The sequence below is a fragment of the Ranitomeya imitator genome, chromosome 2 (assembly GCF_032444005.1).
Source record: "Ranitomeya imitator isolate aRanImi1 chromosome 2, aRanImi1.pri, whole genome shotgun sequence".
Taxonomy (NCBI): Eukaryota; Metazoa; Chordata; class Amphibia; order Anura; family Dendrobatidae; genus Ranitomeya; species Ranitomeya imitator.
This window is the reverse complement of record NC_091283.1, coordinates 581,540,873-581,558,274: the sequence shown is the minus strand read 5'-3', so window position 1 is coordinate 581,558,274 and position 17,402 is coordinate 581,540,873. Positions and strand designations below refer to the sequence as shown.

At 42.8% G+C, this 17,402-nt stretch overlaps 1 protein-coding gene across 1 annotated transcript in view; it reads left to right on the top strand.

Moving 5' to 3' along the window:
- LOC138666737 (uncharacterized) overlaps nucleotides 1-17,402 on the top strand; it is a 118,329-nt gene that overhangs the window by 34,512 nt on the left and 66,415 nt on the right. The window contains exons 6-9 of the mRNA XM_069754920.1: nucleotides 1,737-1,914; nucleotides 3,643-3,781; nucleotides 8,448-8,551; nucleotides 8,623-8,862. Of these exons, the coding sequence (XP_069611021.1) occupies nucleotides 1,737-1,914; nucleotides 3,643-3,781; nucleotides 8,448-8,551; nucleotides 8,623-8,862 (661 nt within the window). The remainder of the gene's footprint in view (nucleotides 1-1,736; nucleotides 1,915-3,642; nucleotides 3,782-8,447; nucleotides 8,552-8,622; nucleotides 8,863-17,402) is intronic.

Below are 17,402 nucleotides of genomic sequence, written 5' to 3'. Positions count from 1 at the left end.
CTTTACATGATGTGAGTATGCACAACACATATAGCAAGTCTGATAGGAGGGCTGCAGATGGCACCGGACCCGCGAAAGATCTTCAAGAAATTCTGGATAGGACATTCAAGATGCCAACAATTCCGTGCTCCTTCAAAATCAATCAAGGGAATCACAGAGTTCAGAAGAGTTGCGTACTTTATTCAGGGCTATAAAACTATGCGTTTCGTGAACGTCCTGTCCACTTCCTCAGGTACATAGCCAATACTAACCACATGGTATTACTCACATATATAGGGTGGGCTGGACATAGAAACAATGGGCGTCAAGCACACCGGGCGCCCTGAACGCTGCAGTTATACTTAAAATGCAAGCATAAATTTGTTGCATATCTATACAACAGTGATTAAAAATGCAATTTGTTAGCATAAAAATTATATATTTTTCTGCAAATAAAATTGAAAAGAAAGGAAATAAAAAGTCTGCTAAGATTAAAAAACCTTTTTTCATAATATTTTCTTGTCTTAATTGCAGACCAGGATTAGAACCTACCATCCTTGGAAACATAGCGGAAGTGAAAAGACCTCGGGGCACAAACCACAATTTTTATTTTTATTTTTCGCATACATTTTTCTATAAATGAATTTTATTCAGTATACATTTTAATTGATTTTTATACTTCCAATATCAATGGTTTTTTAGGTATTCAAGTTTTTTTAAGCTACAAGCGTCAATCAACAGAATAGCTCAGAGGTCTGCCCCCTGAGGTCTAATCCTGGTCTGGTAGGTTCTAATCCTGGTCTGCAATTAAGACAAGAGAATATTATGAAAGAAGTTTATTTAATCTTAGCAGACTTTTTATTTTCTTTCTTTTCAATTTTATTTGCAGAAAAGTCTTGCATTTTAATGTCTTATATAATTTTTATGCTAACAAATTGCATTTTTAATCACTGCTTTATAGATATGCAACAAATTTATGTTTGTATTTTAAAAATAACTGCAGCGTTCAGAGCGCAAGGTGTGCTTGATGCCCATTTTTTCTATGTCCAGCCCACCCTATATATGTGAGTAATAGCATGTGGTTAGTATTGGCTATGTACATGAGGAAGTGGACAGGACGTCCACGTAACGCATAGTTTTATAGCCCTGAATAAAGTACGCAACTCTTCTGAACTCTGTGATTCCCTTGCCTGATTTTGCATTTCTGTGCGGTCGCCGCACACGTCAAATCACTGCATGCGGACGCATCCTCATACAACGCATGTCCCTGCGTACCCAATGTTAAAGATAGGTATGCAGGGAAACGCAGGATGCATACAGAAGTAGGCGGAGCGTAGGCTGAGCTTCAGGGAGGAAGAAAGGAGGAAGTAGGCAGCCATCCGCAGCCTTCCCGACCACAAATGTGAAACCAGCCTTACCTCCATATAGAGTTGTATTCTTCTGAACCTTTGGAAACTTATTGTATTAGTATTTAAGTGAAGTGACAACGCTCGGACCCACCAAGTAATCCTCTGGTACTCTTGTAGGCAAGTCTGATCCTGAAAAGTCACCCCCAAACCATCTTTTTTACAAATTATCTAGTACTCCATTCCACTCATTTTATTGTCCGCTTCTGTTGCTCCAGTTCTGGTTGCCAAAACCGTATGCAAAATTCTATGTGTAACCTAACTAGTTAATAAATGTCAGGTAATAAAATATATCACCACTTTTCCCAATATAATATACATTGCTGAAATTGTCCAATATCTGGATTATAGATTAACTCTAATGACGATAGTGGGGTCCTACAAGGAAACTGGAGTGAAGATTATACAAATGGAGTGTCTCCATCTGAATGGAATGGGAGTACTGCTATTCTACGACAATGGTATAAAAAGGATTGTGAACCTGTCAAATATGGCCAGTGTTGGGTCTTTGCTGCTGTGATGTGCACAGGTAAACAGATCATGTTCATGAGACGTAAAATAAGTCTTAGTGTTAGAGTAGATGAAAACTTGCATTGATCATAGTTACAGATGCCAATTAAGTTTGCGTGTACACAATGCAACATGTTAGATCATTTTATAGGCATACATCAGAAAATTTATACTGTTTTCCCTCTCTCTCTTGCACCATGTGTCCATTCTCCAAAACCTGTTTTGCAAATCTAGCAATTCCTATAAAGATGGAAATCCTTCATAATTAGCACTCAATAGTTTAAAGGAGCACGTCACCAGATTTTCCCGAAAAAAAGGATCCTCCTTCCCGGTTTCCTGTTGATGATGTATCCTACGTCATCAACATGATGTTCCCAAGGCGCACTCATTTCTGCCTTGCTGATGGCAGAGAAGAGTACTGTGGTGTGCATGCTCTGGCCTTACTTTCAGATCATTGATGCTCTTTGGCATTTCCCAGTGCATGTGCACTATAGTCCTTAGCTTTGTCCTTGGCAGGGTAGAGAGAGGTGCGATTGCGCAGGGGCACAATGGGAACACTGTATGGATGACATAGCATGCGTCATGCATACGAAGCAGGGAAGGAGGACAACGATTGTAAGAAGAGAGGAAGCACCAGATCAAGACCAGAGACGCCCATCAGACCAGACAGCACAGTATGTGAGCATAATGAAAGCTCTTTTTTTATTTTCAGAGAGGATTGGGGGACTTTTTTACAGTATTCCAGTATGCTATAAAAAGGCCTAATGGCGATGGCCATACTTTTTATGGGAAAAACCTAGTGATAGGTTCCCTTTAAGTGGATATAATCGGCCTTGACTGGGTCTTTTATTCAAAGTGTTAATTAAGAAATACAAATTTGCCATGAATTGCCCATTAAATGGTTATTTTCAAGTTGTCTCTTGAGCAGTAAACATCTATCCAGTCTCTTTCACTTCCTGGTTTCTAGTAGGACAGTCAACTATACATGGATGTGATTGTACAGCCAGTGGGTGATACATGCTGCCCACAGGTTCCCTTTAAGAGAACTGGTCTGAATGTAGCTAATACCGGGGACTGGTGATTTTGCCAAAATTTCTAACAGCAGCTGGGAGGAAGATGAGCAGCTTACTGTTATATAGAAATCAGTTGGCAGGAGAGAGGCGACTGGTATTTTAGGTGCTAATCCCTCTCCTGAAATATTACTACAGTGCACACTCAGCAAGGGTCTGGACAGGAACTAGTGGACAAGCTCCATGGAAACCAGCTGTACACTATGAAAGATAAAGTCTTTCACAGGAGAAAAATGATAATATAGAAAAAGAAAGTCAGTTGCAAACTTGCTTGTTTTCTTACTGTCTAACTAACACAAATTAATAACTAAATCACTAATTAAATTAATAACTAATCACTAAAGCAATAACCTAATGTATACTATTACAGAGGTTGCACAGAGCTCTATGGCATTATCCAGACCAGGCAGGCATCAGAATGAGCGAGAAACTGTGACACCTTTGCTTTCCACATACAGTCAAGAGCTGCAGAGCTTGAAAAAGTAGGGTGGGAATTAATCAACTGTTGCTTCCCACTTAGTAATAGGCAACAGTAATGGGTTAATATGGCAGTCAGGGCAAATTTGATTCTGTGTCAATTAATGTTAAAAGTGTTTTTAATTGTATTTCCTGTTGATGAAAACAGACATAAGGTATATAAGTTGATTGAATGGTTCTTTTTGACTCCTTTTCTCCAGTGATGAGAAACTTAGGTATCCCAACACGTGTCGTCACAAACTTTAATTCTGCACACGATACTAGTAGCAATCTGATCGTTGATGAGTATTATGACACAACTGGAAAGAAACTTGCTGAAGAAAGCAACGACAGCATCTGGTAAGGCAAAGAGTAGTGATGAGCGAATATACTCATTACTCGAGATTTCTTGAGCATGTTCGGGGGTCCTCCGAGTATTTTTTTACTGCTCGGAGATTTAGTTTTTCTTGCCGCAGCTGAATGATTTACATCTGTTAGCCAGCATAAATACATGTGGGGGTTGCCTGGTTGCTAGGGAATCCCCACATGTACGTATGCTGGCTAACAGATGTAAATCATTCAGCTGCGGCAAGAAAAACTAAATCTCCGAGCACTAAAAAAGACACGGAGAACACCAGAGCATGCTCGAGAAATCTCGAGTAACGAGTATATTCGCTCATCACTAGCAAAGAGTTAATTCAACATTACAAACAAATATTGTACTTGTACTAGTATTTAGACCATTGGGCATATATATATATATATATATATATATATATACTAGATGGTGGCCCGATTCTAACGCATCGGGTATTCTAGAATATGTATTTATATATGTATATAGCAGCCACATAGTATATAGCACAGGCTACGTAGTATATAGGAGCCATGTAGTATATAGCAGACAAATACTACGTGGCCTGTGCTATGTACTATGTGGCTGCTATATACATACGTATTGTAGAATACCCGATGCGTTAATACAGGCCAGCCACGTACTATATAACACAGCCCACGCAGTATATAGCAGCCACGCAGTATATAACACAGGCGACGTAGTATATAACACAGGCCATGCAGTATATAACACTGGTCACGTAATATATAGCACAGCCCACGCAGTATATAGCAGCCACACAGTATATAACACAGGCGACGTAGTATATAACACAGGCCACACAGTATATAACACTGGCCATGTAATATATAACACAGCCCACGCAGTATATAGCAGCCACGCAGTATATAACACAGGCGACGTAGTATATAACACAGGCCACACAGTATATAACACTGGCCATGTAATATATAACACAGCCCACACAGTATATAGCAGCCACGCAGTATATAACACAGGCAACGTAGTATATAACACAGGCCATGCAGTATATAACACTGGCCACGTAATATATAGCACAGCCCACACAGTATATAGCAGCCATGTAGTATATAACACTGCCCACTCAGTATATAGCAGCCACGTAGTATATAACACTGCCCACGGAGTATATAACAGTGGCCACGTAATATATGGCACAGCCCACGCAGTATATAGCACAGCCCACGGAGTATATCACACAGCCCACATAATATGTAACACTGCCTATGTAGTATATAGTAGCCACGCGGTATCTAACACAGCCCACGTAGTAAAATAAATAAAATAAAAAATAGTTATATACTCACCCCATGGGATCCAGCGAAGCTCCGGCGATACGCGCGCGGCTGCCACCATGTTCCATTCCCAGGATGCATTGCGAAAGTCTTCTGGGTAATTTCACAATGCATCGCCGGGAACGGAAGATGGCGGCAGGCGCAAGTGCATCGTCGGACTACGGAGGGCGAGAATAGCATTTTTTTTTTATTTATTATTTTTAACATAACATTTTTTACTATTGATGCCGCATAGGCAACATCAATAGTAAAAAGTTGGTGAAACACAGGGTTAATAGCAGCGGTTACGGAGTGCGTTACCCGCAGCATAACGCGGTCCGTTACCGCCGGCATTAACCCTGTGTGAGCGGTGACTGGAGGGGAGTATGCGGGCGCCGGGCACTGACTACGGGGAGTAAGGAGCGGCCATTTTCTTCCGGACTGTGCCTGTCGCTGATTGGTCGTGGCTGTTTTGCCGCGACCAATCAGCGACTTGGATTTCCATGACAGACAGAGGCCGCGACCAATGAATATCCGTGAAAGAAAGACAGACAGAAAGACAGACAGACGGAAGTAACCCTTAGACAATTATATAGTAGATATGTGTGTGTGTATGCCTATTGCTCATTTTATAAAAGGACTCTATACAAATGCATTTCCCTTCAAAGTAATTATGGGAATCCATGGAACTACCATAATCTGCTGTAAAATTACAAATACATAATCTACATTCAGGAAGAGTTAAAACCAATTTACACGAGCTGATCCGATAATCATATTAACAATTGTTCAGTCCCTTTAGAATTTTTTGTTCCCTATTTAAAGGGATTAATCTGCAGGTTAATGACGTTCTAAAGCTGTCCAGAGCTCGCACTGAAAGCTCCAATGCCAAAAGGAAATAATCTTCATCCCTCCCAACAGTTTCCACCTTTCAGACATAGGGTTGGAGCCGACCACGCACTGAGCAGCTCCGACCGCACCCTATCACTGAAAGGGGAATAAAGCAAATTTCTTCCCATATCTTCGCTAGTACTAATGATCTAATGATTAATAAACTTCAATAGACAATGGTTACTAAAGATTGTACTTACTCATAATATAGATTTTCACAAAAATCTGTGCACAGACACTGAACAAGTAGAGAATGCAACTCAGTTTGACCAAAGCCCTTCATAGATGACTACTGACTTTAAAGGGAACCTGTCACCCCCAAAATGGAAGATGAGCTAAGCCCACCGACGTTGAGGCTTATCTACAGCATTCTTTAATGCTGTAGATAAGCCCCCGATGTATCCTGAAAGATGAGAAAAAGAGGTTAGATTATACTCACCCAGAGGCGGTCCCGCTGCAGTCCGGTCCGATGGGCGTCGCGGTCCGGTCCGGGGCCTCCCATCTTCTTACGATGACGTCCTCTTCTTGTCTTCATGCTGCGGCTCCGGCGTACTTTGTCTGCCCTGCGCCGGAGTCGCAGCGTGAAGACAAGAAGAGGATGTCATCGAAAGAAGATGGGAGGCCCTGGACCGGACCGCGATGACCATCGGACCAGAACAGAACCAGGACTGCCCTTGGGTGAGTATAATCTAACCTCTTTTTCTCATCTTTCAGGATACATAGGGGGCTTATCTACAGCATTCCAGAATGCTGTAGATAAGCTCCTGACGCCGGTGGGCTTAGCTCATTTTCCATTTTGGGGATGACAGGTTTCCTTTAAAGCACTGCTCCAGCTTTTTTTATTATTATTGCAGCGCTGGATTGGTGCTAGTAATCTAAGCACTCTGCCCCCAGTCTTAAGGTACCGTCACACTTAGTGACGCTGCAGCGATACCGACAACTATCCGGATCGCTGCAGCGTCGCTGTTTGGTCGCTGGAGAGCTGTCACACAGACAGCTCTCCAGCGACCAACAATGCCGGTAACCAGGGTAAACATCGGGTAACTAAGCGCAGGGCCGCGCTTAGTAACCCGATGTTTACCCTGGTTACCATCCTAAAAGTAAAAAAAACAAACACTACATACTTACCTACAGCCGTCTGTCCTCCAGCACTGTGCTCTGCACTCCTCCTGTACTGGCTGTGTGAGCACAGCGGCCGGAAAGCAGAGCGGTGACGTCACCGCTCTGCTTTCCGGCTGACCGACGCTCACAGCCAGTACAGGAGGAGTGCAGAGCACAGCGCTGGAGGACAGACGGCTGTAGGTAAGTATGTAGAGTTTGTTTTTTTTACTTTTAGGATGGTAACCAGGGTAAACATCGGGTTACTAAGCGCGGCCCTGCGCTTAGTTACCCGATGTTTACCCTGGTTACCAGTGAAGACATCGCTGAATCGGTGTCACACACGCCGATTCAGCGATGTCTGCGGGGAGTCCAGCGACCAAATAAAGTTCTGGACTTTCTTCCCCGACCAGCGACAGCACAGCAGGGGCCTGATCGCTGCTGCCTGTCACACTGGACGATATCGCTAGCGAGGACGCTGCAACGTCATGGATCGCTAGCGATATCGTCTAGTGTGACGGTACCTTTATACTTACAAGCCACTGTCTTCATCTTTTATCAGATCCGCTCCATTCAGTCTTCTGCAGGTTGTCACCTGCCATATCTTTCCAGTGTTAGCTGAGTGACCCAGAAGCCACAACTCAATGTAAGTCTATGACAGCCAGAATAAGACCAAAACGAGGCTTAAAGAGACTTACAATGAGAGCTTGTGACCATTACTTCTGACTTCTGGTCAGTTGTAAGTTGCGGTCACAAGATGGTAGATCAGGACCGGAGCAGTGCTGATGACAGATGAGGACGGCAGCTGGTGAGTATAATACTAGGGTCAGGAAACTTCGATTTCTAGCACCACTCTAGTGCTGAAAGAAAAAAAAACGCTGAAGTGGTGCTTTAACATCACTTCTGAAACTGTAAGAACATCACACAGATGTGTTACTCAAACTGCAATATACAGAAAGTCAGAGAGAGGCAATATAGTAACATAAAACAGTAACATTACAGTGCCAAATCTTCTGATGAAAAAGCTATTAGAACTGAACAGTTTTCCTCCATGGGAACAAATGTTCCATCAAGGAGAAGGGCCCAATTCCATGCCCACTGAACCCTTAATATATAGGTGCTTCTCACAAAATTAGAATATCATCAAAAAGTTAATTTATTGCAGTTCTTTAATACAAGTAGTGAAACTCATATATTGTATAGATTCATTACAAACAGAGTCATCTATTTCACGTGTTTATTTCTGTTAATGTTGCTGATAATTTTTGTGAGGAGAGCCTGTGCATGACTTATATACAGTTTTTTAGTAAATGTGTACGCTTTATTTTACTGCTGCGTCATGTGGAAACATCAGTTCTGCAAAAATTATGCTTTATTCCACTAGGAATTTTCATGTATGGTGTGAATGCTGGATGGCAAGAAGAGACTTACCACCTGGGTATGGAGGGTGGCAAGTCCTAGATCCAACACCCCAGGAAACAAGCAATGGTAGGAGCTTGACAACCTATAAATCTTTCCCAAAGGAAGACACCTGTACTAACTTGTTTGTCTCTGAATAGGAATATTTTGCTGCGGCCCTACCTCTGTAAATGCCATAAAAGAAGGCGAAGTGCACCTTACCTACGATGGGCCTTTTGTTTTTTCCATGGTCAATGCAGACTGTGTGAAATGGACGGTATATGGCACAAAGAAAGAAAAACATTTCTGTGACCCACATTTGGTTGGCTATCGCATCAGTACAAAATGTGTGGGAACAGATGAACGTGACGATATCACACACACCTATAAGTATGATGAAGGTATGTGTCACATTAAGAAACCTATTAAAATACATTAACATATTACCACCATATATACTGTACCTTCAACTTAATATTTATGGTAGGACATTAATCACATGTATCTTAAGCTATCCATATGAATTATAATGCTCAATAATTATTTGCCTTTGAACCATTCAATGAGGAAAAAACACAACTATATTGACAGGCATAGGGTTACGGTACATTGCATTGAACTTTTGACTTTCAAGGTCCATATCTCTCCATCCACTACTGCTTTGAATGAGAGCCCAGCCTACCATCATTTTATAGGCAATCATCTTGGCTGTCTCATACATAAATTTGACTTGCAACTATTAAGCATATGATTAGTTATGCAGATTATTGTCATGTCGCTGCATTGTTACTGTTTTGCTCCAGGTGGTGGAAAAATCTTTTCTTCCTGCATTCTACAAAGTGCCTTGACAGTTGATAGAATATGAAATGACAGTCCGTCCCTCCATTCAAAAGCTAAGAAGTGGACATCCAAGCAAAATATTGGAGTCAACAATTTGGCTAATCACAAGGTACAGTTCTGCTCAAAAGTTTACATACCACAGCAGAATTTTTGCTTTCTTGGCCTTTTTTCAGAGAATATGAATGATAACACCAAAACTTTATTTCCACTCGTAGTTAGTGGTTAGGTGAAGCAATTTATTGTCAAACTACTGTGTTTTCTCTTTTTAAATCATAATGACAACCCAAAACATCCAAATGACCCTGATCAAAAGTTCACAAACCCCATTTCTTAATACCTTGTATTGCCCCCTCGAACATCAAAGATAGCTTGAAGTCTTTTGTGGTAGTTGTGGATGAGGTTCTTTATTTTCTCAGATGGTAAAGCTGTCCTCTCTTTTTGGCAAAAAGCCTCCAGTTCCTGTAAATTTCTGGGCTGTCAAGCATGAACTGCTCGTTTGAGATCTTCCCATAGTGTCTCAATGATATTGAGGTCAGGAGACTTAGATGGCCACTCCAGAACCTTCACTTTGTTCTGCTGTAGCCAATGACAGTTGACTTGGCCTTGTGTTTTGGATCATTGTCATGTTGGAACGTCCAAGTACGTCCCATGTGCAGCTTCCGGGCTGATGATTGCAAATTTGCCTCCAGTATTTGCTGATAACGTACTGCATTCATCTTTCCTTCAACTTTGACCAAGTTTCCTGAGAATTTATAGCTCACACACCCCAAAACATCAGCGATCCACCTTCGTGCTTTGCAGTAGGAATGGTGTTCCTTTCATCATAGGCCTTGTTGACCTCCAAATGTAACATTTATGGTTGTGGCCAAAAAGTTCAACTTTGATCTCTTCACTCCAAATTACTTTGTTCCAGAAGTTTTGAGGCTTGTCTCTGTGCTGTTTTACGTTTTGTAGGCAAGATACTTTGTAGCATTTGCGCAGTAATGGCTTTCTTCTGGCGACTCGACCATGCAGCCCATATTTCTTCAAGTGCCTCCTTACTGTGCATCTTGAAACAGCCACACCACTAGTTTTCAGAGAGTTCTGTATTTCAGCTGATGTTATTTGTCGTTTTTTCTTTGCATCCCGAACAATTTTCCTGGCAGTTGTGGACAAAATTTTTGTTTGTCTATCTGACCATGGTTTTGTTTTTTACAGAGCCCCTGATTTTCCATTTGTTAATCATAGCTTGAATGCTGCTGACTGGCATTATCAATTCCTTGGATATCTTTTTGCATCCTTTTCCTGTTTTATACAGTTCAACTACCTTTTCCTGTAGATCCTTTGACAATTCTTTTGCTTTCCCCATGAGTCACAATCCAGAAACCTCAGTGACTGGATGAAAGATAAAACTCACCCAGCTTTTATGCATACACACTGATTACAAGCAAACAGTTCATGGGGGGGATGTTACTTTTAGCAGCCATTCAAACCCATTTGTGTCAATGTCTGTGCATGTTATCAGGCCAAAATCACAAGGATATGTGAACTTTTGATCAGGGTCATTTGGGTGTTTAGGGTTGTCATTATTATTTAAAAAGATAAAACAGTAGTTTGACAATATATGGATTCACCCAACCAGTAACCATGAATGGAGATAATGTTTTAGTGTTATCATTCATATTCTCTGAAAAAATTCTGCCAGGGTATGTAAACTTTTGAGCACAACTGTATATCAGTTCTGGCACAACAAACAAGGCAGAGAGGCTGGTTCATACGTATGCTTCATAATAGTGAGATCACAGAGGTCCATGCATTACACAAGTCAGGAATGGTGGCCCGAAAAAAAGATGAACAAGCCTTGACTTCAATATCATCATAAGAAGCGTCAGCTTTAGTTTGCAAAAAATTATGATAGTGGACAATAGAAGATTGTAAACAGGTGATTTGGAGTGATGATGAGATGAAAGTCAATAGACTAGGCTCTGACGGGTGCAAATGGGTCTGGAAGAAACAAGGGAAAAAGGAGCTAAAGGATCTAGAAATTGAAAGAATTGTCAAGTTTAGAGGAAGAAGCCTGAGGATATGGGGTTGTTTCATAGCTAAAGGTGTCATGATCCCAATGGCAGGGGATCACAAAAGGACAAGCACAAAAAACAAAACAAGCTCTAGGGTGATGGAAACTGAGCTGACCGCGATCCTGAACCTAAACACACAACTAGCTGTAGCCGGGGAACGTGCCTACGATGATTCCTAGACGTCTCGCACCAGCCGAAGGACTAACTTCCCCTATTAGAAGAAACACAAACCTCTCTTGCCTCCAGAGAAACACCCCACAGAAATAGCAGCCCCCCACATGTAATGACGGTGAAATGAGAGGAAAGCACATACGTAGTTATGAAAACAGATTCAGCAAAATGAGGCCCGCTAAAGCTAGATAGCAGAGGATACAAAAGTGAACTGCGCGGTCAGCGAAAAACCCTACAAAAAACCATCCTGAAATTACTTGAACTCATGTGCCAACTCATGGAACATGAGGAGTAATATCAGCCCACTAGAGCAACCAGCAAAAAGGAATCACATATCTGCAAGCTGGACTAAGACAAAAATTAAGCAAAACGTGGAACAGGAAAATCAAAAACTTAGCTTGTCCTGAAGATTACAGAAGCGGGAAGCAGAGGTAACAAGACACACTGATTACATTGATAGCCGGCGAGGAAATGACAAGAAAGCCAGGTTAAATAGGAAACTCCCATATCCTGATAGAACAGGTGGACACCAGAGACCGCAGAGAACACAAGTCACCCAGTACCATCTGTAACCACCAGAGGGAGCCCAAAAACAGAATCCACAACAGTACCCCCCCCTTGAGGAGGGGTCACCGAACCCTCACGAGAACCACCAGGGCGACCAGGATGAGCCCTATGAAATGCACGGACCAAATCAGCAGCATGAACATCAGAGGCAACCACCCAAGAATTATCCTCCTGACCATAACCCTTCCACTTGACCAAATATTGGAGTTTCCGTCTGGAAACACGAGAATCCAAGATCTTCTCCACAACATACTCCAATTCTCCATCCACCAGCACCGGAGCAGGAGGCTCAAGCGAAGGAACAACAGGTACCTCATACTTCCGCAACAACGACCGATGGAACACATTATGAATAGCAAACGATGCCGGGAGATCCAAACGAAACGACACAGGGTTAAGAATTTCCAAGATCCTATAGGGACCGATGAACCGAGGCTTGAACTTAGGAGAAGAGACCTTCATAGGAACAAAACGAGAAGACAACCACACCAAGTCCCCAACACGAAGTTGAGGACCCACGCGGCGACGGCGATTAGCAAACTGCTGAGCCCTCTCCTGGGACAACTTCAAATTGTCCACCACATGACTCCAAATCTGATGCAACCTATCCACCACCATGTCCACTCCAGGACAATCAGAAGGCTCCACCTGACCAGAGGAAAAACGAGGATGAAACCCCGAATTACAAAAGAAAGGAGAAACCAAGGTAGCAGAACTAGCCCGATTATTAAGGGCAAATTCGGCAAGCGGCAAAAAGGTAACCCAGTCATCTTGATCAGCAGAAACAAAACACCTTAAATAAGTTTCCAAGGTCTGATTAGTTTGTTCCGTCTGGCCATTCGTCTGAGGATGGAATGCAGACGAAAAGGACAAATCAATGCCCATCTTAGCACAGAACGTCCGCCAAAATCTAGACACAAACTGAGATCCCCTGTCAGAAACGATGTTCTCCGGAATCCCATGCAAACGAACCACGTTCTGAAAAAACAGAGGGACCAACTCAGAGGAGGAAGGTAACTTAGGCAAGGGTACCAGATGAACCATCTTAGAAAAACGGTCACACACAACCCAGATGACGGACATTTTTTGAGAGACAGGGAGATCCAAAATAAAGTCCATGGAAATGTGCGTCCAAGGCCTCTTCGGGATAGGCAAAGGTGACAACAATCCACTGTCCCGAGAACAGCAAGGCTTAGCCCGAGCGCAAACTTCACAAGACTGCACAAAAGAACGCACATCCCTCGACAAGGAAGGCCACCAAAAAGACCTGGCCACCAAGTCTCTAGTACCAAATATTCCAGGATGACCTGCCAACGCAGAAGAATGGACCTCGGAGATGACTCTACTGGTCCAATTATCCGGAACAAACAGTCTTTCAGGCGGACAACGATCAGGTTTATCCGCCTGAAACTCCTGCAAAGCACGTCACAAGTCTGGGGAGACAGCCGACAAAATCACCCCATCCCTAAGGATACCAGTGGGCTCAGAATTTCCAGGGGAGTCAGGCACAAAACTCCTAGAAAGAGCATCCGCCTTCACATTCTTTGAACCTGGCAGGTATGAAACCACAAAATCGAAACGGGAGAAAAACAGTGACCAACGAGCCTGTCTAGGATTCAGACGCTTGGCAGACTCAAGGTAAATCAGATTTTTGTGATCAGTCAAGACCACCACACGATGTCTAGCACCCTCAAGCCAATGACGCCACTCCTCAAATGCCCACTTCATGGCCAAAAGCTCCCGATTACCAACATTATAATTCCGCTCAGTGGGCGAAAACTTTCTAGAAAAAAACGCACATGGCTTCATCACTGAGCAATCGGAGCTTCTCTGTGACAAAACCGCCCCCGCTCCAATCTCGGAAGCATCAACCTCAACCTGAAAAGGAAGCGAAACATCTGGCTGACGCACCACAGGAGCAGAAGAAAACCGGCGCTTAAGTTCCTGAAAGGCCTCCACAGCCGCAGGAGACCAATCAGCAACATCAGCACCCTTCTTAGTCAAATCCGTCAAAGGCTTAACAACACTAGAAAAATTAGTTATGAAACGACGATAAAAATTAGCAAAGCCCAAGAACTTCTGTAGACTCTTAAGAGATGTAGGCTGCATCCAGTCACAAATAGCCTGAACCTTGACGGGATCCATCTCAATAGTAGAAGGGGAAAAAATATACCCCAAAAAAGAAATCTTCTGGACTCCAAAGAGACACTTTGAACCTTTTACAAACAAAGAATTGGCCCGCAGGACCTGAAACACCTTCCTGACCTGCTGAACATGGGACTCCCAGTCATCAGAAAAAAACAAAACATCATCCAAATACACAATCATAAATTTATCCAGATATTCACGGAAAATATCGTGCATAAAGGACTGGAAGACAGAAGGAGCATTAGAAAGTCCAATAGGCATCACCAAATACTCAAAATGGCCCTCAGGCGTATTAAATGCGGTTTTCCACTCATCACCCTGCTTTATCCGCACAAGATTATACGCACCCCGAAGATCAATCTTAGTGAACCATTTAGCCCCCTTAATGCGAGCGAACAAATCAGTCAACAATGGCAAAGGATACTGATATTTGACTGTAATCTTATTCAAAAGACGGTAATCTATACAAGGCCTCAAGGAACCATCTTTTTTGGCCACGAAAAAAAAACCTGCTCCCAAAGGGGACGAAGATGGACGGATATGTCCCTTTTCCAAGGACTCCTTAACATAATCCCGCATAGCAGTATGCTCTGGCACTGACAGATTGAACAAACGACCTTTAGGAAATTTACTGCCAGGAATCAAATCTATAGCACAATCGCAATCCCTGTGAGGAGGAAGCGAATTCAGCTTAGGCTCCTCAAAAACATCCCGATAATCAGACAAAAATACAGGAACCTCAGAAGGAGTAGATGAAGCGATAGAAATCGGAGGTGCATCATCATGAACCCCCTGACATCTCCAGCTTAACACAGACATCGTTTTCCAGTCCAAGACTGGGTTATGAGTTTGTAACCATGGCAGACCAAGCACTAAGACATCATGTAAATTATACAGTACCAGGAAGCGAATCACCTTCTGATGAACGGGAGTCATACGCATGGTCACTTGTGTCCAGTACTGAGGTTTATTCATAGCCAAAGGTGTAGAGTCAATTCCTTTCAAAGGAATAGGGACTTCCAGAGGCTCCAGACTAAACCCACAGCGGTTGGCAAATGACCAATCCATAAGACTCAGGGCAGCGCCTGAATCCACATAGGCATCGACAGAAATGGCTGATAATGAACAAATCAGAGTTACAGACAGAATGAACTTAGACTGTAAAGTACTAATGGCAACAGACTTATCATCCTTTTTTGTGCGTTTAGAGCATGCTGATATAACATGAGCTGAATCACCACAATAAAAACACAACCCATTTTTCCGCCTATAGTTTTGCCGTTCACTTCTGGACTGAATTCTATCACAGTGCATTGTCTCAGGTGCCTGTTCAGAAGACACCGCCAAATGGTGCACAGGTTTGCGCTCCCGTAAACGCCGATCAATCTGAATAGCCATAGTCATAGACTCATTCAGACCTGTAGGCGCAGGGAACCCCACCATAACATCTTTAATGGCCTCAGAAAGGCCATCTCTGAATCTTGCAGCCAGGGCGCACTCATTCCACTGAGTAAGCACCGACCATTTCCGAAATTTCTGACAATATATTTCTGCTTCATCTTGCCCCTGAGAGAGAGCCAATAAAGCTTTTTCAGCCTGAATCTCTAGGTTAGGTTCCTCATAGAGCAAACCCAATGCCAGAAAAAATGCATCCACATTGAGCAACGCAGGATCCCCTGGTGCCAATGCAAATGCCCAATTCTGAGGGTCACCCTGCAGGAAATATATAACAATCTTGACTTGCTGAGCAGGGTCTCCAGAGGAGCGAGATTTCAAAGAAAGAAACAACTTGCAATTGTTCCTAAAATTCAGAAAACTAGATCTATCTCCAGAAAAAAACTCTGGGATAGGAATTCTAGGTTCAGACATAGGAGCATGTACAACAAAATCTTGTATATTTTGAACCTTAGCAGCAAGATTATTCAGGTTGGAAGCCAAACTCTGGACGTCCATGATAAACAGCTGAGGTCAGAGCCATTCAAGGATTAAGAGGAGGTAAGACGCAGCCAGGCTGCAATTAAGGCTAGGCAGCAAACTCTGAGGGGAAAAAAAAAAAAAAAAAAACTTCCTCAGACTACTTTTCCTCCTACTTCAGCCAATACGATTACCACTTTTGGGCCGGCTATACTGTCATGATCCCAATGGCAGGGGATCACAAAAGGACAAGCACAAAAAATAAAACAAGCTCTAGGGTGATGGAAACTGAGCTGACCGCGATCCTGAACCTAAACACACAACTAGCTGTAGCCGGGGAACGTGCCTACGATGATTCCTAGACGTCTCGCGCCAGCCGAAGGACTAACTTCCCCTATTTAAGAAACACAGACCTCTCTTGCCTCCAGAGAAACACCCCACAGAAATAGCAGCCCCCCACATGTAATGACGGTGAAATGAGAGGAAAGCACATACGTAGTTATGAAAACAGATTCAGCAAAATGAGGCCCGCTAAAGCTAGATAGCAGAGGATACAAAAGTGAACTGCGCGGTCAGCGAAAAACCCTACAAAAAACCATCCTGAAATTACTTGAACTCATGTGCCAACTCATGGAACATGAGGAGTAATATCAGCCCACTAGAGCAACCAGCAAAAAGGAATCACATATCTGCAAGCTGGACTAAGACAAAAATTAAGCAAAACGTGGAACAGGAAAATCAAAAACTTAGCTTGTCCTGAAGATTACAGAAGCGGGAAGCAGAGGTAACAAGACACACTGATTACATTGATAGCCGGCGAGGAAATGACAAGAAAGCCAGGTTAAATAGGAAACTCCCATATCCTGATAGAACAGGTGGACACCAGAGACCGCAGAGAACACAAGTCACCCAGTACCATCTGTAACCACCAGAGGGAGCCCAAAAACAGAATCCACAACATAAAGGTATTGGATACTTCACCGGGATTGATGGTGGTCTCAATGCTGAGCTATATGTGAGCATCCTACAAGGTGAGTTACTTCAAACACTCGAGTACTATGAGTATGAAAAGGACGATATAGTGTTCCAGCAGAACAATTACCTAAAGCCTACATCGACACTGGCAAAGAAATGGTTCAATGACAATGAAGAAGAAGTGCCGGATTGGTCCGCATAGTTCCCAGACCTCAAACCAATTGAACACCTGTGGGTAGAGTTGAAGAAAAAAATGGATACATACCCAA